Genomic DNA, 24174 nt, shown 5'->3' on the forward strand with positions numbered 1-24174 from the left:
AAAACTCCCCCTTTCACTCTTCCAATAAGAAACAGCTTTGCCTGGTTTAGAAATCTAAACAAGTGATGAAATGATCACAAGATGTAGATCTTCTATAATTACAGAGTACTGCTTTACTGTATCATATGACTGATTTCCATTTAATAATGTAAGGAAGAAATCACTGCCTAGAACCACCTGACAAAGATTAATTATCAAGAAACAAATAACGTAATTATTCTAAATCTTATCTGTTGGGGGTAAGAAACCCTAAAACAAAAATAAAAGTATAAGTCATAGTATAGTACAGTAATTTCCAGTATTCTTAATGTTCTGCAGGAGAGGGGCTGTAAGGAAAAAAGGCCACTTAGGAGTGTTTGAAGCCCCATCTTCTCTGTAAACCACAGCTGTTCCATATTAATTCATTTTATATTTTGGAATTTTATTGCTAAAAATGGTTTAAACATTACTAGTTGAGTTTATCCTTAACTTTTCATGGATACAAATAAAATGCTTAAAAAACCCAATGTTTAGAGTTTAACAGCAGGGTCAGGTAGAAATTCTTTATTCAATGATTAATAAAGCAAATATGACACATTAATTATATGGAAAATGCTATATCAACATTACCTTAATCACATTACACTAATTAGATATAAAATTTTAAAAAGTATTCCCAGTTATTTAATAGTTATTTTTATGGTTTTCAAAGTGTTGAATTTTCTTATGTATACTGAATAAACATTTCTATGTAAATTAGTTATATAACAAATACTTGTGTTTTTAATTTTTTTAGTTATTATTTTTTTAATCTTGTGGTGGTACTGGGGATGGAATCCAGGGCCTTGCATACGCTAGTCAAGTACTCTAATACTGAATTCCCAGCCTTTTTTGTTAACTTTTCTATGTACTTAGAATACTATATTATTTCAAAATATTCAGTCTATTCTTGATTCTCCTCTTAAAAAAAACACGGGCTGGGGAGTGTTGCTTGCTTTGAATACACAAGGCCTAGGGTTTGATCCCCAGCACCACAAACCACCCCCTAATCCCTCCCCAAACCAACAAAACATGTACAAGTCATCAGAATTATTTTGTACCAAAACATTTCTAAAAGTAGAAGTCTACTTTATGATAGAGTGCTTTAGGAATAAATTAAAAGATAAACCAAGTAGTGTGAGAGAACAAAAAAAAAAGAGAGAGAGAAAAAATTTGCCTTGATCGATTTCCGGTTGAGGGATTCAGCTCTGAATTTACATTAATATTGCTTCCGGTCTCAGGGCCAGTGGTTCTAACATAGGGTTTCCTTCCTGTTGCTGATAAAGGCTTGTTTACTGCACCTAGTACTCCAGTGGGCTTTGGCTGAAAAATCACACACACACACACACACACATTATTTTATACTGTAGTGAAAGGGATACATATAATTCAGAAGCAGGTAAAGATATTCTTTAGCTTAAGCCAAGAGTTGTTATCTTGGAAGATTAAGCCCTAAATTTATTAGAAATGATAATGCTGTAAAAACATGTTTGGCTGTCTTAAAAAAAATTATAAGCATTAAAAATGAGGCAATATTTGTTATTCCTTACAGCTTTACAATGCCCCCCCCTCCCCCATCAGTTCCATTGAAATGGAACTCAGGATTCACAACGAGGCAAATGCTCTACCACTGAGCTGAGGCCTGTGTGGTTTTTTGTTTATTTTTATTTTTTTAATATGATGAGATCATTCCATATTGCCAATTTTTGAACTAGTGGGATCAAGTGATCCTTACAACTCAGTCTCCCATGTAGCGAGGACTACTGGCATGTACCCCCACACCTGGCTCTTATTGCTTAATCAAAATAAGTACCTAAAACATTGAAATACATAATAAAATGTCTTGTAAACAAACTACTGAATATATATAATATTTTTAGCAATTATTTATCAAGAATTAAATTTCTAGGGCTGGGGTTGTGGCTCAGTGGTACAGCACTTGCCTAGCATGTGTGAGGCACTGGGTTTGAACCCAGCACCACATTAAAAAAAAACTAAATAGGGGCTGGGGTCATAGCTCAGTGGGTAGAGCACTTGCCTAGCATGTGTGAGGCACTGGGTTCGATTTTCAGCACCGCATATAAATAAATACAGGAAAATTGACCACTAAAAAAAAAAAAAAAAAAAAAAAAAACCAACTAAATAAGCAAAATAAAGGTATTGTATGTTCATCTACAACTAAAAAAAATATATATATAGTATATATATATTTATATATATGTATATATAAAATATTCTTTGTATATATACAAATTAAATTAAATTAAAAACATTTTTAGGACTCATCATTAGTTTTATGAAATATTAATTATTTAACTCATTAGTATTCAAAATTCTTTTTTTAAATACTAGGGATTGAACCTAGGGCAATTTACCACTGAACTTATTTTTTTTTTAAATTTTTTTTGTACCAACAAAATAAAAATGTGTAATAACAAGAACAACAACAGAAACAAAATTTTTTTTTTCCCTGTGGCGCTGGGGATTGAACTCAGGAATTTGTGCATGCTAGGCAAGCACTCTACCAACAGATATGTCCCCAGCCTCCCCCCCTTTTTTTAAAAAAAGATATTTTCAGATTGACTAATTCATTAGCACTCCTTTAAAAAAATTTTTTTTAATAGTTGTAGATGAATAGAATGCCTTTATTTTATTTTTTTACTTTCATGTGGTGCTAAGGATTAAACCCAGTGCCTCATGCATGCTAGGCAAGTGCTCTGCCACTGAGCTACAGTCCTAGCCCCCCAGCCCTTTTTAAAAAATTTTTATTTTGAGGCATGATCTCACTAAGTTGCTGAAGCTGGCCTGAAACTTATGATCCTCTGACCTTGGCCTCCCAAGTTGCTGGAACTACAGGTGTGAGCCACCATGCCTGACTATCTTATTTATCTTATACATGTAAGTTTATTACCCTATTTCTCAGTAAAATCTGCATTTTATATTGTATATAAATTAATTTGAAGCTTTTCATTATCGAGCAGAACACATGGTGGCAATTCAGAAGAGTAATTCATGGCAGAAAAAATTCTGACCATCAGATGCTACAAACCCATAATATGATACCTAAGGTACTATAAAATACAGAGGACATGCAGCAGAAGATATATTTAATACCTTTCCTGTTAATAGAAGCACTCTTGTCTCTTCTGAAATATAACTCTTGTCATTACAGAAGTCCTATTTAAAAAAAGAAAAACAAAAGCCTATTAAATTGTACATGTGTCTTTTTATCATACAAACAAAACTTTTCAGGCATTGTACCCTGCAATAATAATCATATTTATGCTTATCTATCTCAATTCATGACCTAGACATTTTTCTATTGAGAGGTAAATTTTCTAAATTTCAAATGAAGCAAAATCCTAATTTTTTATATGGCTTAGTGGAGTCTCCAGTTTATGTCTTAAATAATTTTCACCTCCTCCATTGTATTATAAAATCTTCTTGGGCTCTCAAAGTAGCTTATATGGTACTAAGCATATTTCAGTAAAGAACTCCTCACTGGATCAAGGAAATTATATTATCCTCATTAAAGGGAAAAACCTGTCACTTAAGTAAATATATTTTGTTTCTTAGAACCATTAAAGAGACTTCAACATATCACATAAAATCAGGAAATAAATAAGACATTTTAAAAAAAGTTTTAAATTTCAAAATACTTGGGAACACTTCAACGAGCTTGGATTATCTAGAATATTTACTGACATTTGGTGCACACAGGTCCTCCAGCCACCGAAAACAAAAAAATAAAAGCCTTATCTCTCACTGTAACTATAAAATAAAGTACATTAAAAAAAAAAAAAAAAGAAAATCAATTTGGTAGTAGCAGAAAAAATGTATTACGTGTAATCAATTAAGAGTATCATTTATTGAATGCTCACTGTGTAATAAACTCTTCAACTAAACCTAGATACTATTAATTATTAACTATTCATATATATTTTTTATACCTACATTACAGAGATGAAGGAATTAAATTTCAGAGGAGTTAAAACTTAGTCCTCAAGTCAGAAATGATTGATGAGAATCCAGGTCAATCAACTGCCAAGACCAATTCCATTAACTCTAATATTTGATTTCATATGTAGATATATTTATATACTATACCAGTTATTTTATTGTCTATAAACATATTAACAGCATTTAAATAAAATGAAGTCAAAATAATTTTTAAAAATCTGAAAAAACTGTTTTTCCTACTAGAAACACTAGAAGGAACATAGGAACTAAAAAAACTTTATTTGTATTCCTACTTAGGAGAGAGCAATATATTATGCAGGGGTCTAAAGAAAATTTTCCATTCTTCAATAAACCTAGAGTTTTTTTTTTTTTTTTTAAAAACTCTGTACTCAAGATTATCTAATATTTGTTTTTTTTAAAAGAGAGTGAGAGAGGGGAGGGAGGGGAAGGGAGGGGAGAGAGGGAGAAAGAGAGAGAGAGAGATTGATTGATTTTAATATTTATTTTTTAGTTCTCGGCGGACACAACATCTTTGTTGGTATGTGGTGCTGAGGATCGAACCCGGGCTGCACGCATGCCAGGCGAGCGCACTACCGCTTGAGCCACATCCCCAGCCCCTATCTAATATTTGTTGATGTAATTTATATTTAAATCATTTTAGTATGGTAGAAAAATGAGGTATATAAAAAATTACCTTTTCAGGTTGTGTAAAAAATTTCATTGGAAGGACTGGGTCCTTTGGTGAATCTGCATTGCACAAAGCACTTTTACTATTTATAACACACAGAGCCACATCACATACTGTATAAAGTTTCTAGGAAAGAAAATAAAGATTTTTACATAATTTTCATGATTACAAAATAATCAAAAGAACCACTTCCACCAAATACATAAAAGTTATAAACAGACTATGTGGTTATTTATTCCTGGAACATTTCCTTTTTCTACAAACAACCCCTACCTTAATTTAACATGAATGCCAAGTATGAAGTAGAGAAGACAAGTTAAAACAAAGAAAGCATACAACAAACATATTCATTTTTCTATAACTCTTGGTAGAAATACATAAGACAGAACAGTTGTAAATTTCGGATCCCTCCCACCTGTAGTGGTGCTGAGGATACAACCTAGAGCTTGGAGTATGAGAGGCAAAGGCTCTATTATTGAGCTATATTCTCAGTCCAAATACTATTAGTTTGTATCCTCTTGCTTTGCAGATACTTTGATGCCTTTTTTAATCTGTTTTTTTTTCAGTTGCAGATGGACACAATACCTATGTTTAATTAATTATTTTTTAAAAAATATGGTGGTGAAAATCGAACCCAGTGCCTAACACACGTAGGCAAGTGCTCTAACACTGAGCTACAACCCTAGCCTTTTTTATTGAAGAGTACTAAATATCCCAAAATAGGGATGGGGATGTGGCTCAGTGGTAGAGCATTTGCTTGGCATGCAAAAGGCACTGGGTTCAATCCCCAGCACTGCAAAAACAAACAAACAAACCCAAAAACCAAAACAAAAGAAGCCAACCAACCAAACAGAACCCCTCCCCCAAGCCCCTAAATAACACATTTTTTTGTGTGTGTGATAAAAAGCAATAAGGGGCTAGGGCTGTAGCTCAGTGGTAGAATGCTTGCCTAACACATGTGAAGCACTGGGTTTGATCATCAGGACCACATAAAAATAAAAGAATTTTGTCCATCTACTACCAAAAAAAGAAAAAAATTTTAAAAAGCAAAAAACAAAAAAACAAACAAAACAAAAAACCTGACCCTGAGTATATTTTAATAAATATTCTGCAGGGGCTAGGGTAGTGGCTCAGCGGTAGAGTGCTTGCCTCGCATGCGTGAGGTCCTGGGTTTGATCCTCAGCACCACATAAAAATAAATAAAAGTGAAATCAAAATAAATAAATAAATATTCTGCCATTAAAATTATGTAATGATCAGAAAAAAAGGAGTTGATTTATTTTTCTATGACATCTTAATATCCTCTGGCCTAATACTCATCTTACTTCATTTGTCTTGGTTTCATCTGGAGACTGGGCATCTCTGGTTAGCTTGATGTTCTCTGCCATCTTCTTCATAAAGGCATGGCTATTATTTTCATTCTTTGTCATTAAAACTTCAAGCATGAACCACAGGCACCTAAATTGTAAAAATATTGAGACAAAAATGTAAGTGCTTTTGGTTAATGAAATAAATATCTTATTGGAAAGGCCTGTTGTCGGAATGTAATCTAATAAAAAAGAATAAAGAAACTCTACTCTTAGTAAGTAGGAAGTGGAAAATAATATATTAAAAAATGAAAACATAAGGCTGGGATTGTGGCTCAGTGGCAGAGCCCTTGTTTACAAGTATGAGGCGCTGGGTTCCATCCTCAGCACCACCTCAAAATAAATAAACAAACAAACAAATAAAACAAAGGTATTGTCTCCATCCACAATTAAAGAAAAAAAATGAAAACATGAGAAATTCTGACATCTGCATGAAGCATATAAAAACTCACACTATAGTTATTTGGTAAACATTTAGATTATCTGACATGTCTAACACTGAACATGATGAGCAAAACAGAACCAGCCAGTTTTGACATATTGACTGAGATATGCAGGTTTATAATTGGTATCGAATTCTGCTGAGATCCAAATCTGAATTGCATTTAGTAGGAGGCTGGTGTGTGCGCTAACAAGCCACTTAGCTAAATAATTATATCTTAAAATCATTTTTGCTGTTTTGTACTTGCTACTATACACTCACCAATACATAAAGCATATGATTGCAACACAGTAAAAGTAAACCCTAAATCAGGCTGAACATTAGAATCACTTGGGGAACTTACATTTGACAAATCTGCAGGCAGAGCTTGTTTCTTTCTTTTTTATTTTTTGGTATGGGGGATTAAACCCAGGGGTACTTAACCACTGAGCAACATCCTCAGCCTTTTTTGTGTTTTATTTAGAGACAGGTCTCACTGAGTTTCTAAGAGCTTTGCTAAGTTGCTGAGGCTGGCTCTGAATTTTCGATCCTCCTGCCTCAGCCTTCAGAGGGATAACAGGTGTGGACGACGGTGCCTGGCCAGAACTTGTTTCTAATAAATTACCAGGAAGAGCTATACATGTGTAATCCCTGCAACTTGGAAACCTGAGGCAGGATTGCAAATTTGAGGCCAGCTTTGGTAATTTAGGGAGAGCCTGTCTCAAAATAAAAAAATAAAAAAGACTGGGTATATAAGTAGAGTGCTCCTGGCTTCAATCCCCTTCAATTTTTTTTTTTAATAGCCAGGATGATTTATATGTAGGGCTACTGCGTTTCTCCATTAATGGGCGAGAATTAATGATATTCTGTACGAACTTTGCATATATTTCATGTAAATATTTTAAGAGACTAGCTTAATCATTTCAATGAATATTGGTAGCTTCTATAATACTTATTAACTCTGGCAAATAGTTAACTCTAGTTAGATCTAGATGGTTGCTTCAATTCTGGAAAATCAAATAAAGGAGAATAGGAAAGACAATAAATATGAGAAGAATAACAATCAGCTAATAGAACTTCTCAAAAGGTTTTTCTGGGTGTAAACTTCCCTAAGAGGTCACAGAGAGTAAAAGAAAACAACAACAACAACAACAACAACAACTATGACTAAAACCAAGTCTGATTTTATACTTTTAACAAAAATGCAACATAACTAACCTAAGTTATCTGAGCAATTATGTGCTGGACTAAGATGAACAACACAGGACTCATGCATTCTACAAGTCTGAGGAATTCTTTGTTTATGTGAACACCGAAATCATTAATTCTTTGGGTTCAGAATTCTACTGAGTTTCTATTAATTTGATGAGTCTTTGATCCTTTTAGACAGAACTATTACATTAAAAACCACACAGTAAGATTTTAAATATGAATATATATGTAAAGGCTATAATATGTACCAATGAAACATAGACTTTACTCACTAAATCAACTGGAAAGAAGTATGTTAATTCAGGATAAAAAAAATTATTAAATGGAATTGCTAATTTTAACCCATCCTCTGGATTCCTGTAAAGCTGTGCTTCTTTCCTTATCCATTTCCTTTCCAAGTCTTTTCACTGAGCTTTCTGAAATGTACTTTCCATAGAAAACAAATTTTAGTGAATGTTCACTTCAGCATTTTATCACAACTGAAACCAAGCTCCTCTGCTCTCCAAAATACTTGCTCTGCAATTCCCTTAAGTTATATCCACTTATTCTACTAGATGTTCATGATTAGAGTGGGAGGATAGGTTCAGCTTCTATCTTCCTTACTGCTGATTCCAGTTTTTCTCTTTGTGTTACAATTTTCCTAGGAAGCTTACACCATCTGGCTATGTCTCCTATCCTCTCTCCTATCCTCTCCTTGTCAATGTCATCTATCAACCTCCCCGTGATTTCTTAATCCCAATATTCCACTTTCTCAAGACCTCCTTTTCAGTTGTCCTCCAAATAATTCTACTATTAAATCCATGGTCTTTGACCTCATGAGACCCTCCCAGCCCCTGGCCTTGCTAATTCCTCAACTCTAACCTTCTTGGCTTTCTACTCCTGCATCTTCTCTTCATTATTCCCTTTGTTGAGAGCCACAGCTGAAGGGGCCCCAGCAAACTTCCAGCTGCCGGCTGATGATTGGCTCACAGCGGCCCCAGCAACATCTAGCTGATTGGCTCCTCTGCGGTGATGCTCATTGGGCTGTTCCCTGCCCTTTCAGACCACGGAGCTGCTCATTGGGGGACTTCTTTGGCTCCGCCCATGCGACCCAGCCAATTGGCCTCAAGAGCAAGAGGATTGTGGGAGTGAGAGAGGCTTATGTTTGTGACAGAGGCTTGTGGGAAGCTGGTGGTGGCATTTTGGGCTCTAAGGGTTTTTCCTCAGGAGCTGTTTTGTTTGATGTGTGTGGTTCTAAAAATAAAGTTCGTTTCCTTTGACAAGTGGCTCCTGAATCATGCCCAGCCAGACTGCGGCAGCTTTGCTCCTTCCCTCTATAGCTCTGCACAGTCACAGTCAGTGAATGACTACGAGGACATTAAAATTACATATGGGACTCATGTTCTACTTCTACTGGATGTGCAGTGCGGGTCTATTGTATGAAGTCTGGGAGGTGACATTTTTAACCAGTATTCTGAATGATTCTAATGCAGTGAAGAAGACAAAATAATTGGTCTCATTGTCAGAGTTTAAAAAGGGGTTAAATAACGTGCCCCCCCAACAAGTGGTCATTCTTGAAAATGGATCCATTTTGAAGTTCAACTGGAATAAGTTATCTTAAAATTTTGTATAGGAAATTATACCTAACTTCATAATTAATATGACTTATCGAGGGCTGGGGATGTGGCTCAAGCGGTAGCGCGCTCACCTGGCATGCATGCGGCCCGGGTTCGATCCCCAGTACCACATACAAAAAAACAAAGATGTTGTGTCCACCGAAAACTAGAAAATAAATATTGGGGCTGGGGCTCAAGTGGTAGCACGCTTGCCTGGCATTCGTGCGGCCCAGGTTCGATCCTCAGCACCACATACCAACAAAGATGTTGTGTCCCCCGAGAACTAAAATAAATATTAAAAAAAAAAAGATGACTTATCATGTAAACAAAGCATGTGTGGTTTACTACAGCTTCATTTTTTTTTCATGCATGATAGATTAAATGAACACAAAAGGAGTGAAGGAAAGTGAGGGGATTGTGTGTCTGTCGGAGAATGAGGGCAGTGCTACTGGGTACACTTCAGAAGAGTTTGGATTGTTTGTCTGATTTTGGATAGAAGACCTGGCCCTGGTATATTGGTGAATTGTCAAAGGCTAGGAAGAAAAATGCAGTTAGCCATAGCAATGGGATGATGTCTATGTTTGGGAAAAACCAATATCTAACTGCAGTAGAAAACTCTGAATGACCCCTTCAGCAAAAAAGGCAAGTTTGTGTGTTATATTATATGGCCATTGTAACTCAATGGGATATTATAAAAAGTCATCTCATCAGTAATATCTGGTTTATATGAGAGTGAATATGTATCTATTACTGAAAAAAATGACCTAGTGAACTCAAACGAATTTATGACACATGCACAGTAATTTTCCCAATGTAACATTTGCAATACTGTTTGTTTTTATTTACAGAAAAAGTTAGAACTAAGTAAAAGTGACTTGCATTAAAACAAAATGAAAAAACCAACCAACCAACAAACAAAAAAACCTCATTGTTAACAACACATTCAGTTGGGGAAAGACTGAATTTTCTCCCTGAAATTAAAAGCAAGTTGAGGATGCTGGCTTTCATCACTTCATACCAGAATCGCTAGTCAAAGCAATTTAGGCAAGAGAAAGAAATAACAGGTATCTAAATTGTATTTGCAGATACGATTGTGTATGTATAGAGAACCCTAAAGAATCCATAGAAAACCTGGGCGAAGTGTACATGCCCTGTAATCCCAGCAACTCAGGAGGCTGAGGCAAGAGACCCTATCTCAAAATAAAAAAGGGCTGGGGATGAGTGCCCTGCATTAAATACCCAGCACCAAAACCAAAACAACAATAACAATAACAACAACAACAACAACAATAAAAACTCCCAAACCATCAAAAAAGCAAAAAACAAAACATTGTCAAAGAGTCAATAAATGAATTGAGCAAATGTGCATAACAAAATGATTTCTCTACATTAATAATGAATGAGCCAAAATGTATATTAAGAACAGTTTCATTAATATAGGATAAATAAAAATGAAATATTAGAGGGATGAAACATGTACAAACTTTTGAAAACTACAAAACACTACTGAACAAAAAACTTAAAAGACCTAAGTGAAAAGAAAGAAATCCTATGCTAATAGCATCCTAAAATTCATGTGAAACTTTAAAGCCATAACAATTTTGAAAAAGAAGAAAACTAGAAGGACTCACATTTCTCAATTTGAAACTTTGGGGACTGAACCCAGGGCTTTGCACTCTAGTATGGGGCTATCTTTCCAGCTGGCCAAATGATTTATGATAAGGGTGCCAAACCAACTTTTAGGGAAAAAAAATATCTCTTCAACAAATGGTGCTGGGAAAAATGATATTCATAAGCAAAAGAATGTGTCTGGTGCTGGGGATATAGCACAGTTGGTAGAGTGTTTGCCTCATTGGGTTCTAATCCCCAGCACCATCAAAAAAAAAGAGTGTGAACTTTTACCTTATGCCATATACAAAAACCAATTCAAAATGAATTAAAGATTTTATTTTAAGAGCTAACATCATAAAAAATCTTAGAAGAAAACACAGTAGAAAATCTTTATGAATTTGGATTCTTATATGAAAACAAAATATAGGCAAACAAAAGAAAAAACTAACCTTCATTAAAATTAAAAACTTTTATTTATCATAGTATACTATCAAGAAGTTAAATCATATATCTGGATAAGAAATTACATGGTAATACAGGACACTCAACAGTGTTACATGCTAGATATAACCAAAAATATATACCACTGATTTTAATTATAATTCCAATTACTCCACAAAATTAAGTACTTTTTCCCATATGAATGCTTTTTTTTTTTTTTTTCAAAAGATATAGTTTGGCTATTTTGCTCAGGCTAGACTCTAAATGCTGGGCTCAAGTGATCCTCCTGTCTTATCCTCCTTAGCACTGGAACTACAGGCTCAGTACCATGCCTGGCTTACTTTGAATTCTTTTGTAACTGTCCTGCTTTGGGAATTGAACTCAGGAGTACTCTGCCATTGAGCTACATCCCCAGCCCTTTTTATTATTTTTAATTTTGAGACAGGGTTTTACTAAGTTGCTAAACTAAACTGGTGAGCCTGACCTTGAACTTGTGATCCTCCTGCCTCAGCCTCCTGTGTTTCTGGAATTACATAAGTGACCAAATGAATTACTCCCCCCGACCCCTGGTCCTGGGGATTAAACCTAGGACCACTCTATTACTGAGCTATACCCCTAACTCTTTTGTTTTTATTTTGAGATGGGGTCTTGATAAATTACCCAGGCTGGCCTTGAACTTGCACAGGTACCATGGCATCCAACCAACATCTCTTCTAATTGTAAAGATTTTACAATTTTAGTGACCAAAGTTGTAGGAAATAGACATAAAATGTTGGGTCTTAAAAAATGCTGAGTTCTTAAGTTTAGGATTAGACTTAATGTCCCACACAATCAACCTGATACTTTATTTATTTATTTTTATTATTAGTTGTTCAAAACGTTACAAAGCTCTTGACATATCATATTTCATACATTTGATTCAAGCAGATTATGATACTTTAAATATAAGATGAAGTACCATTTCAAGAGTGCAAAAGAAAAACTCGGCAATGGGGAAAGAAAGAAAATAGTGATTTAGGGCTGGTGTTGTGGCTCAGTGGTAGACTGCTTGCCTTTCATGTGTGAATAACTGGGTTTAATCCTCAACACCACAAAATAGAAATAAATAAAATAAGAGATATTGTGTCCATCTACAACTAAATAAAAAAAATAGTGATTTAAAGTTTCTTACAGGCCATTTGTAGATAATCATCAGCCCCCTTTTACTGTCACACTGCATCATATACGAAGCTCTATTTTACATAAACAGCACATTCAGTGTTTTTACTTGTTTACAGATCTTCCACATACTATTCTGTGTATGGGTACATATTTTGAAGGTATTATCTTTTGAGGTCGCACATAAATGTTAGTTTTAAGATGAGAATTTTTTTCTCGCAGAAGTGACAGGGATGGAACCCAGAGTTTTGCACATGCTAGGGAAATGCTCTTCCACTGAGCTACATGCCCCAGTCCATGGGGAAAAAAAATTATTTCATGGCTTTGTAAATTATTAAATTGAAGGTTATCTTAATATAAACAGTAAAAAATCCCATATTATAAAAACTAAAATAACTTATTTCAAATACATAGACAATTAAGTAACTGCAAAGAATTAGGAAACAAAAAAATCAAAAAAAGACTTACTCTTTGATATCACGAAGCTGATCAACATCTTGTGATCTTGTAAAATCTGGATCATGGGCTAGCAGGTGTATCATGTATGGAACTACATATTCAGGCAACAGTGATAATAATTTCTCTAAAGTATAAAATATCATTATTAATAACAGTGCTTTTATATAAATTCCTTCTTATGAGTTCTAACCACTTTGGTGATTCAGTTTCCACTTTTCCCTTCAGTTATTTGTAAATTAGAAGCAACATGATATTTAGGTGACACTAAAATACTTATACTTTAATTTCAAAAGATATTCAAGCTTAAAGATATTTGAAATATAGGAAAAAATTATTTACCCTGTTATCTGAGAAATGTGTTCAAATCAAACTATATATACAATTACCCAAAACAGTGTGCAGTATAAATAATCAGTACTCAAAACCCAGGGTTATCAGTTTTTAAGCTCATCTTAAGTACAATGATAACATTTTATAAAACTCCCAGTGCTATTATAAATTACAATAGGAATATAAGACTGCCTCTCTCAAAAATTATTCCATTTTCAAGGTCTGTCACATTAGGAACTGTCAAGTACTTACCAGTAGCCATAGGATTCTGTTTAATATATTCTCTGCGTATACTGATGTTTTTTAGTAAACACTGTCGGGCATGTGCTCTTCTCTCTTTCACAGGATCTTTGGCACACAAGGCAAAGATCGCCATGTACTCCAATGGGAGCAGTAACTTTACAAGTGCCTTATGCAGCTTCTGAGCAAATATCTGCCTTACTTGGTAACACTCATCCTATAGCAGCATAGAAACAAAAACACTTAAAAATTGGCAGACAAACGTTTAACAAAAAGGGGAGCAATTTCAGCATTTCTGTTTTGTTTTGTAAAATGATAATTATGTTACAGGAAAAAAATAGCAATCTCTTTAGTGCATACATCAATATATTAAATGGACTTGCAGTTATATTAAAGTAAATGAATTTAATTTTGAAGAGATATACATGGCAAAAAAAATTGTTACTTACATTAATAACAAGTGCACAGAGTTGAAATTGTTCTGGAGTAATAATTTCATGGTAACAAGGTTCCTGAGCAAGCTTCATTATGGCACTACCAGCAGCTAATCGCAAGCGAGACATATCAGATTTACTATAAACAAACAAAAAAGAAATAAACATTTCCTATAACCATTATCATTCATAAAAGTGCTTTGATCCCTTTTTGAGTGTATGATACATAGGGTAAAATTTATGCTTAAAATAATATACTGTACAGATACAGGAAAGCTACTTTGAGTCCATGAACTTCACATAAAGGGAAAAAGGCTAAAATCACTATGACTTTGTGATAACAAATTTATCTACCTTCATTTCTCATCATGCTGTAGCTCAATCCACACAGCTAAACAACTTTGTTTACTTTTGAATATATAATCATTATAGAAAATGTGATTTAAAAAATGAAAACAACTAAAGAATTAAAAAACATCCAGTATCAATTTTAAATCTATTTTCTTGGCCTGGGGTTGTGGCTCAGTGGTGAAGGGCTCACATAGCATGTGTGAGGCATGGGTTGGAGCCTCACCACTACATAAAAAAATAAATAAGAATAAAGGTATATATAAAAAAAACCTATTTCCTACATTGTCTGTGCATATACATACATATACACATAATGGACATCTAGCTTAATCTTACAATGTCTGATGAAATGTCAGGAAAGCAGCTAGGAGGGAAGTAGTATCACAGAAATAACTCAAAGGAAAGGATACAGAGATTAAGAGCCAGTGTCTACCTTAGTGCTAGTACCTGGGGCCAACCTCCTTCCAGAACAATGAAGATTTTAAAGGGAATTTATGAGGGCTTGGCACTCTCACCTTCACTCCATAAACTTATATAATGTAAATGATAACATGACGATGAATGGATGAATGATAATTTTCCTATTTCAATTTTTTTCTTTCTTTCTTTTTGTTTTATAGTACACTCAGGACAGAACCCAGGGGCACTCTACCATTAAGCTTTATATATAAATATGTATGCAAAACAAAGGATCAATATCCTTTCTCTTTTTTGAGACAAGATCTCACTAAATTGCCAACACTGGCCTGGAAATTGTGATATTCCTGCCTCAGTCTCCTGTGTAGCTAGCATTACAGGTATGCACCACCATGCCTGACTTTTTATTTTGAAGACTTTAGGAAATGGGAAGAAAAGTTGGTTTGAATCTACTGGGACTTTTGCTTAGCATATAAGAGGAAATATGGCATACTAAGATAATTGGCTTATTAAACTTGAGTACTGGTTGATAGCACATGCCTGTAATGCCAATTACTAAAGAAGCTGAAGCTTGAGAATTCTACAACATAGTGAGACCGTGTCTCACTAAGTAAAAAAATAAATAAATAAATAAATAAAAAATAAAAAAACAAAAGGGGGTTACTGAATGCTGGGATTACAGCTTAGCCCAGTGATAGACCACCCTGGTTAAATCCCCAGTACCAAAACAAACAAACAAACAAACAAACAAACAAACAAACAAACAAACAAACAAACAGCCCTGGTAACACTGAGGCCCCTCAAATAGCTTCTCTAGCAGATAAATCATGAATGAATGAAAATAAGAGGTATTATTTTAATGCTTATATTGTCCCAGAATAATTTTCTATGAGTCATTGGGGCTTATTAAAATCAAGTACTTTCCATTTATTATTACTTTGTGTAAAGTAATAATAAATGGAATATTGTGTTGTTTCTAATTCTAGAGTCCAAGCTAATACCATGTTACAAGAAAAATTTAAAAGTCCATGATATTTGTCCATGGTAATTCATTCCCTTATTTTTTCTCATAAATAATGCTGGAAAAACTTGGTTTGCTACATCTGTGTGTATGTATTTTTATTATTTCACAAATGTGAAAATACTGGGTTAAAGGATAAGAACTATTTGGCAGTGTGGGTGGGGTGGGGTAAGGTGGAGTGAAGGAGGCAGGAGGCGTGCTACTAAGGATTGAACTCAGGGGCATCGGACCACTGAGCCACATCCCCAGGCCTTTTGTATTTTATTTAGAGGCAGGGTCTTACTGAGTTGCTTAGTGCCTTGCCTATGCTGAGGCTGACTTTGAACTCACTATCCTCTTGACTCAGCCTCTCGAGCTGCTGGGATTACAGGTGTACAGGCCCGTGCTGCGCTCAGCCTCAGCCTTTTTTAATTTTAATTTTGAGACAGGGTCTTACTACATTATCGAGGCTCCTCCAAGTTGCCATCCTGCCACTTGAGCCTCCTGAGTAGTTGGGATTATAAATACACACCACTGTGTCTGGCTGGATAAGAACATTTCTAAGGATCTAGATACCAAATCCCTAACCTTTCTACAAATATGATAGGTTCATTCTCACAGGAGTAATGATAGAAGCCATTTGCCTGATTCTACTAAACAAAAATTGCTTTAAAATTTTTTTTCTTGATTTGGTAGGCAAACGGATGATCACTTAAATTTAAATTGTTTTAACTGCATGTAGTGATGTTAAACTTTTTTTTTTTTTCCAGGTCAACTGATTATATTTAGTCTTCATCTTTAGTGGGGATTCTGCATGTGTGATTGATTTGTATGAGATCATTACTATACACTATACAGTAATCCTACATTTAATCTTCTCACATCCCTAACCCAGCTCTAATCATCATCACTCTACTCATAAAAGGCTAACCCTTGGCTTACTTTATTTAAGCATTTGGCACCATCTATTGTAATTGCTCATTTTATCTCCTCTAACTAGACTGCATATTCCTTGGAGGGAAGGACTTTTATATCTTTAAATAACACAGCAGGTGGAAGGCTTGGTGTAGCATGTCTATAATCCTAGTGACTTGGGGGGTGGGGTGGATTAAGGTAGGAGGATCCCAGGTTCAAGGCCAGCCCCAGCAATTTAGCAAGATCTTATCTCAAAATAAAAAATAAAAATGGCTGGAGACTTAGTCCAGTGTAAAGTGCCCCCGGGTTTAACCCCAGCATTAAAAAACCACACACACACACACACTCTCATACACATACAACCCCACACAGCAGTACCTGGTATCTAATAGTGCTCAGCAAATACGAAATGCATAAAGAAATGATTAAATCTCTGTCCTCTAAAACAATTTTTTAAAGAAGGATTGCTTCATAAGCAGAAATCTTTACTTATATCTACTGGTACACCTGCTCCCTAAGTAAACCAAGATTTTTTTCTGGGGTATGGGATACTGGGGATCAAACCCAGGGGCACTCTACCACTGATCTATAACCTCAGGTACTTTTATTTTAATTTTGACAGGGTCTTACTAATTTGCCCAGGCCTGGCTGAAACTCGTGATCCTCCCACCTCAGCTTCCCAAGTATCTGGGATTATAGGTGTGTGCCACCATGCCTGGGATAAACCAAGAATTTAAAAGAAAAAAAAAAAAAAAAAAAGCAATTGAAAAAAATGGGTGTTATTTCCATCTTAAAAAGAACACAAAAGAGATGGGAATTAAAAAGACTTGAAGAGTAGAAATAGAAAGCAATTTGTTTTGTTCTTTGTATCTGTAGAATACAGTCTCTTCCTCAACTACTAGGTGGCTTTAACTCTTCCTTCTTTGAAGTACCATCGATATTATTATTTTCTTCATATTTAAGTCACTATAACTTGTTCTATCACTTTTTACTACAAGACAAATTTCTTGAAGACAACAACTGATCTTTTTTAAAATAATTTTTTAGTTGTCAATGGACTTTTCTTTCTTTCCTTTCTTTCTCTTTTTTGTGCTGAGGATGAAACTCAGGGCCTCACATGCCAGGCAAGTGCTCTACTACAGAGCCACAACTCAAGCCCTGCTATAATTGATCTAGTTTTTTATTTCCCCCCCTGCAATGCTTCTCATGGGGTTTTGCAGAGTAGAAATTCAACAAATTTTGTTTGAACCAAAGGTTTGATGTTAACTGTAACACTGGACTACAGTGATTATAGTTAGTTCTTTTATGTTCATAGAAAAACATAGAAACATTTATTGAAATAAATGTATTCTAAGAGATATAAACCCCAAGTGGCTACTAAAGATTTAATTCCAGAGAACCTAGTGCAATTTACAACATTCTATATTAATTAGGTAAATAATTCCAATGCAAACTCTTACCAAATTTTCTGAGCTAAAGAAATTGGAAAGGAAGAAAAATCTCACCTGATCCTCTTTTGCTCTGTCAGGTCACCCTCACTAACCAACATCGCCGATAATAACCGAAGAGTTGAATTGGCAGATTTAGATTGGTTGTTTTTCATACCCAACAGCCACCTTACCAGAAGTTTAATTGCCTGTACCTATAAAATATTAACATGCTAAAAAAAGAAAGCAACTTACAATTCCAATTAAATGGAAGATAATTTCTAATAATTAGATTAATGAGCTTACTGAGGTTATATATCTGCAAATTTTATTATACAACCTTAAGTGATAAGTAACAGTCACAATAAAAACTAGTATTTATTCACTATTTACAGTACCAGGCACTTTCCCCAGAGCTCCTTATTTTCAGCAGATAAGGCAACTGAGACACATTACTGTAATAAATAAATTTTGCAATATCTGGCTCCTGAACTCTGATTTTTTTTTAAACTCTGATTTTTGACACTAGAACAGTTGTCCAAGATTTTTAAATTATTTGAAAATACATGATTTAAAAATAGCTATTTAGAACAGTGGCTACTAGGCCCTGGGAAAATTTGAGGAAGGGTGATGGAGACAGGATGGCTAACAGATACAGGAATGCAGCTGGATAGGAGGAATAACTTATAATGTTCTATAGCATGGTAGGATAGCTTCAGTTGATAATTAGTATTTCAAAATGGCTAGTTGAAAGATGTTCTTGGCCCAGAGAAATAATAAATGTCTGATCTAATTATCTTGACTTGATTATAAAAAATAAGAAAATAAAAAAACTATTTAAAAATAAATTTGAAACTATTCTTATTAAAAGCAACTATTTAGACAGGATTTCATATTTTCCTCTTTTATTTTTATACAATTGAAAAACTGAATAAATCTTGAAATGTACTTTAGTCTTACTTAACATTCTCACCCCAAAAATCGGGGTTTCCATATTATTTGTAGCCAGATTTATTTTATCTTAGTATCAGTCAGTATACTTACTGATAATCAGGAAAACTAAATTTATAGAATACATGATTATGAAAAAACAGATTATAAAAATGATATAATCTCATGTTAAATTCCAAGTTTAGCCCTTTAAAAAATTAGCTCTAATAACATTCAATTTATATCTATCAAAAGTCACCAATTTTGTAATGACTATTATAGTTTGGATATGAGGTGTCCTCCAAAAGGTCACACGTGAAACAATGCAAGAAGGTCTGAAGAAACAATTGTGTCATAGCCTTAACCTAACCAGTTAATTGCTCTCTGATGGGATTAAAGGCAGGTGGTTGTGGCTGGTGGGGAGTAGTTCATTGGGGGTGTGGCTTTGGGATATATTTGTATCTGGTAAGTGGAGTCTGTTTCCTGATTACCACCCACATAAACTGCTTTTCTCAGTCATACTCTTCCACCATGATGGCCTGCGTCACCTAGATCCTTAAGGAATGGAGTCAGCTGTCCATGGTCTATGACCTCTGAAACCATGAGCCCCTTAATAAACCTTTTCCTCCTCTAAAATTGCTCTGGTAAATTCCTTTTAGTCACAGGAACAAAAAATCTGACTAAAACAACAACCTCTGTCTTTGCTAAGTGAATTTGTAGATTTTGGTGAGTCTATCTATAAGATGCCTCTGAGCACCAACATTCCACAAACTATCCCTGTGTATACCAGCCTTACCACAATTGATTTAGACTAAAGACATTTACATATACAAGGAACAATGAGAACTACAATTTGAGAAACATTTTTTTTTTTGCTATGGATTTTAAAATAAAGCACCTTGCTGAAAAATGCTAATTAACTGTTAGGTTAAAAAAAAGTTATCTACGGACATTCTTTCTTTCAAGTAAAGGTAATGAAGACCTACACAAATTTACCTTTGCTAGTACTTCAGGGGACACCTCTTCATCTGGAGACCACAATTTTCCATTCTTCTCACCTGTTGACTATGGACAAATGAAAAAATTTAGCTTTCAGAAAGAAAAATTTAAGGGCTGGGGATGTGGCTCAAGCAGTAGCGCGCTCGCCTGGCATGCGTGCGGCCTGGGTTCGATCCTCAGCACCACATACCAACAAAGATGTTGTGTCCGCCGCCGAGAACTAAAAAATAAATATTAAAAATTCTCTCTCTCTCTCTCTACTCTCTCTTTAAAAAAAAAAAAAAAAAGAAAGAAAGAAAAAGTTTTTGTTCATTAAGTTTTTCATGCTGAGCAATGCCAAGTTCTGGGAAAGGTTTAAAAAGTCTCAGCAGAGTTTGGAAAAGAAGAATGAAGTTGGAAGACTCATATTCTCCAAGTTCAAAACCTAACCATAAACCCATATAACCTAGAAAAATATAGATAATTAGAGCAATGGAACAGAATAGGGAACCCAGACAACCCTTGTATAATTCCTTTTATATTATAAAATATAATAAATTATTTATATATATAATAAAATATAATATAATACACCGCCATTGAGGTACATCCCCAGCCTTTTTGAGCAAGGGTCTCATTGAGTTGCTTAGTGCTTTGCTAAGTTACTGAGGCTGGTCTTGAACTTGAATTTGTGATACCACTGAGCTGCTGGATTAGAGGTGTATGCTCTGAAGCCAGAATTAGATAGACAGTCAGTGTGTGTAAATCAGGTCAGATCAAGGAGGCCAATTTTGAGTGAATTCAGGAAGATTTTGAGTGAATTCAATTGGAGATTGTCCCCTGAGGGATTGAAATGTTAATTCCTTTAGGGTCTTCCAGCACCCCTATCAAGAACCAGCCCCTGCTCCAACCAGTTGCCAGATAACCAGTCCCAGAAATTTCCTCTCCCCACAGGGAGCTATAAGGTTGTTAATGGCTACTTGGCTACTCCATCCAGCCCCGTCCCCTTCAGCCTACCTGTTTCCCACCTTTGGGCTCTTCTACAGAGCATTCCTGGGCCTAGTCACTGTATGCAGGAAGGAGAAAGATAAGGAGGAAAGGCAGGAGAATAAAGGAAACCTAGGACATATAAAAAGGGCAGAACACCTTGTTTCTCGGGATACTAGGATACCAGCTATGGCCCCCTTCTCCCTCCCGGGAGAAGTCTGTTACCCCTTTTTAAATAAACCCTGCTTCATATGCTTGCCTCAGCGTGCTTCTCTAATGTTCAAACTTCAACATGTGGGGAGGCAGGACTCATCACTGATAATCTGAGGTATCACCACTGTGGCCAATTTGTGTGATTTATTTTTGAAAAGGGGGGCCAAGAATAATCCCTGGGGAAAGAACAGTCTCTTCAACAAATGGCACTAGAAAAATTGTATATCCGTAAGCAAAATAATGAAGCTGGATTATTATACTATATGTAAGCATTACCTTAAAACGAATAAAAAAATCTTTTTTTTTTTTAAAGAGAGAGTGAGAGAGGAGGGAGAGGGAGAGAGAGGGAGAGGGAGAGAGAGGGAGAGAGAGAGAGAGAGAGAATTTTTAATATTTATTTTTTAGTTCTCGGCGGACACAAGAATAAAAAACCTTTAAGAGCTAAAAATATAAAATTCTTAGAAGACAACACAGGGGAAGAAAGTCCCATGATCTTGGACTGGACAAATACTTTGAAAGGATTAAATATTCAGAATGTATAGTTTTAAACTCAACAACAATCATAGACAACTAAAGTAAAGAACTTGAATGACAGCTCTCAAGAAGATAAATGGATTGCCAATAAGCATATGAAAAAATAATCATTGATATCATTATTTATCAAGGAAATGCTAAACAAAACCATGAAATACCATTCTACTTCGACTAGCATGGCAATTTTTGAAAAGGAAAACGGTGAGAGTTAACAAAGACGTGGAGAAATTTGAATTCTCACACATTGCTGGCAAGAATATAAAATTATACAGCCACTGTGGAGAATAGTACAGCAGTTCTTAAAAAAAATTCAACAGAGAATGATCATGTGTCCCAGCAATTTTATTCTAAAGTACATAGCCAAAAGATTAGAAACAGGGACCCAAATGTTTTTTTTTTTAATATTTATTTTTTAGGTGTAGATGGACACACACAATGCCTTTATTTTTATGTGGTGCTGAGGATAGAACCTGGGTCCTGCCCGTGCTAGGCGAGCACTCTACCACTGAGCCACAATCCCAGCCCCCTAAATGTTCATATTAACATTTTACAGTGGCCAAGAGACAGATACAACCCAAGTGTTCAACAGAGAAAATGTGGGATATACATACAAAGGAATATTATTCAGTTATGAAAGTGAAGCCAGATTTAAAGTTAGGTAGTCAGTGTAGTTAGGTAAATGGGGACTAATATCCAGTAAGATCCAAAATGGAGGCCATGTTGAGAATGAATTCTGGGAAAAGCAGAACAATTCTTGGAATGTTAATATCCCCAAGGCCCAGAGCCCATCTCAAAGAAGTGTTAATGAAACAGCTCCCAGCAAACTAAAAGATGCTGACTCAAAAGTCCTTCCTGCCCAGATTACTTCTTTGGCCCACCTGTGCCCCACCCTTCGGGTCTTCCCACCTACATTCCATCACTGAAAGAACTATAAAAGGGGGAACACATTTGCCCTTCAATGGATTCCATCTCTTAGGTCCCCTTCTTCCTCCGGGAGAAGTCTTTTCTGCTGTCCTTTAATAAACGCCTACTTTCCACTCTGACCTTGCCTCAGTGTGTTTCTCTGGTGTTATACTTCAACATTGGGGAAGCAAGGACGACTCGTCACCAGTCAACAGAGGTAACAAAAGTAATAAAGTTCTGACTTACTACAATATAGATGAACCTTTAAAATATGCTAAATGAAGCCAGGTGCAGTGGCACATGCCTGTAACTGCAATGGCTTGGGAGGTTGAGGCAGGAGGATCCTGAGTTCAAAGCCAGCCTCAGCAACTCAGTTGAGGCCCTAGGTAATTCAGCAAACCCTTATCTCTAAAGGGGCTGGGGATGTGGCTCAGTGATTGAGTGCCCCTGGGTTCAAATCCCAGTACCAAAAAAAAAAAAAAAAAAAAAAAAAAACACCTAAATGAAATAAACCAGACACAAAAGAGATAAACTACAATAGGCAAATTCACAAAGAAAGTAAAATAGAGGTTCTAAGGCGATAAGATAGGAGGTAATGAGGAGTTATTGCTTAATGGGTACAGAATTTCTATTTGGGATAATTAAAGAGATCTGGAGATGAATGGTGATGGTGATTAGATAACGAGGAGGATCTAGACAATGTCAGTGAATTGTACACACAAAATAAGAAATTTTATATATATATTATCACAGTTAGAAAAATAAGCCAATAATGCCCATGTTAAAATAGGATCTATCAGAGAGATAACCTGAAGAGAAGTTAAGATAGGAGATTCCTTTTTTTGGTGGGGAGATATTAGGGGTGGAACCCAGGAGATGCCCCTAGCAGTCTTAATTTTTTATTTTGAGACAGGGTCTTGCTAAGTTGCTGAGGCTTGATTCTCCTGCCTCAGGCTTCTAAGTTGCTGGGATTTCCGGTGTGCTTCCCTTTACCAGGCTAGATAGAATGATTTCTAATGGTCTATAGCACAGTAGGAGAGCTGTGGTGGACAACAATTAATTGAATATTCAAAATAGCTAGTACAAAAGATTTTGGTTGTTCTCAACACAAAAAAATTTTATATGCCTGAGATGATAGGTATACTAATTACCTTATCTGATCATTACTCATTAAACACATATTAAAAAGTCACTGTACCTCCTTAGTAATAACTGTCAGTTAAAGTCACCACACTGATCCATTATGTAAGAATGGTCTGTGTTTATATTCAATAACTCTTTTTTTATAATTTAGATCCATTTGGTAAACTAACGATTCTCCCCACCCCCAAACAATTGTAGTACCAGGGACAGAACTAAGGGCTTTACACATGCTAGACAGGTGCTCATCCCTAGTTTTTTCTTTTTAAAATTTTCTTTTAAGACAGAATCTTGCTGCATTGCTAAGGCTGGTATTTAATTTGGAATTCTCCTGCTCAGCCTCCCAAGCAGCAGCTAGGATTATAAGCATGTACCACCATGCCTCAGCTAATCCACTTATGTTTTTAACAGTGTTTGATAACACAAAATTCTATCAATCCAGAAA

General features: G+C 35.3%; 1 protein-coding gene and 1 non-coding gene across 8 annotated transcripts in view; one reads left to right on the top strand and one right to left on the bottom strand.

Annotated features, from left to right (window-relative positions):
• The window catches only part of Pds5a (PDS5 cohesin associated factor A), a 129619-nt gene that overhangs the window by 7896 nt on the left and 97549 nt on the right, over positions 1 to 24174 (bottom strand). For 6 of the 7 annotated variants that reach the window (XM_040292532.2, XM_078021204.1, XM_078021205.1 and 3 more), the window contains 9 exons: positions 19971 to 20039; positions 18123 to 18259; positions 13950 to 14073; positions 13513 to 13717; positions 12940 to 13054; positions 5992 to 6124; positions 4673 to 4792; positions 3133 to 3195; positions 1196 to 1341 (listed from right to left, as the gene is read on the bottom strand). In XM_040292532.2, coding sequence (XP_040148466.1) covers positions 1196 to 1341; positions 3133 to 3195; positions 4673 to 4792; positions 5992 to 6124; positions 12940 to 13054; positions 13513 to 13717; positions 13950 to 14073; positions 18123 to 18259; positions 19971 to 20039 — 1112 coding nt within the window. Of the gene's footprint in view, positions 1 to 1195; positions 1342 to 3132; positions 3196 to 4672; positions 4793 to 5991; positions 6125 to 12939; positions 13055 to 13512; positions 13718 to 13949; positions 14074 to 18122; positions 18260 to 19970; positions 20040 to 24174 lie in introns of those variants that run through there. The other variant, XM_078021206.1, reaches the window with a different exon arrangement.
• On the top strand, positions 5393 to 5465 carry Trnaa-ggc (transfer RNA alanine (anticodon GGC)). Its single transcript has one exon. It is a non-coding gene; the product is annotated as a tRNA-Ala (tRNA).

Source organism: Ictidomys tridecemlineatus, chromosome 9 (assembly GCF_052094955.1).
Source record: "Ictidomys tridecemlineatus isolate mIctTri1 chromosome 9, mIctTri1.hap1, whole genome shotgun sequence".
Classification (NCBI taxonomy): domain Eukaryota; kingdom Metazoa; phylum Chordata; class Mammalia; order Rodentia; family Sciuridae; genus Ictidomys; species Ictidomys tridecemlineatus.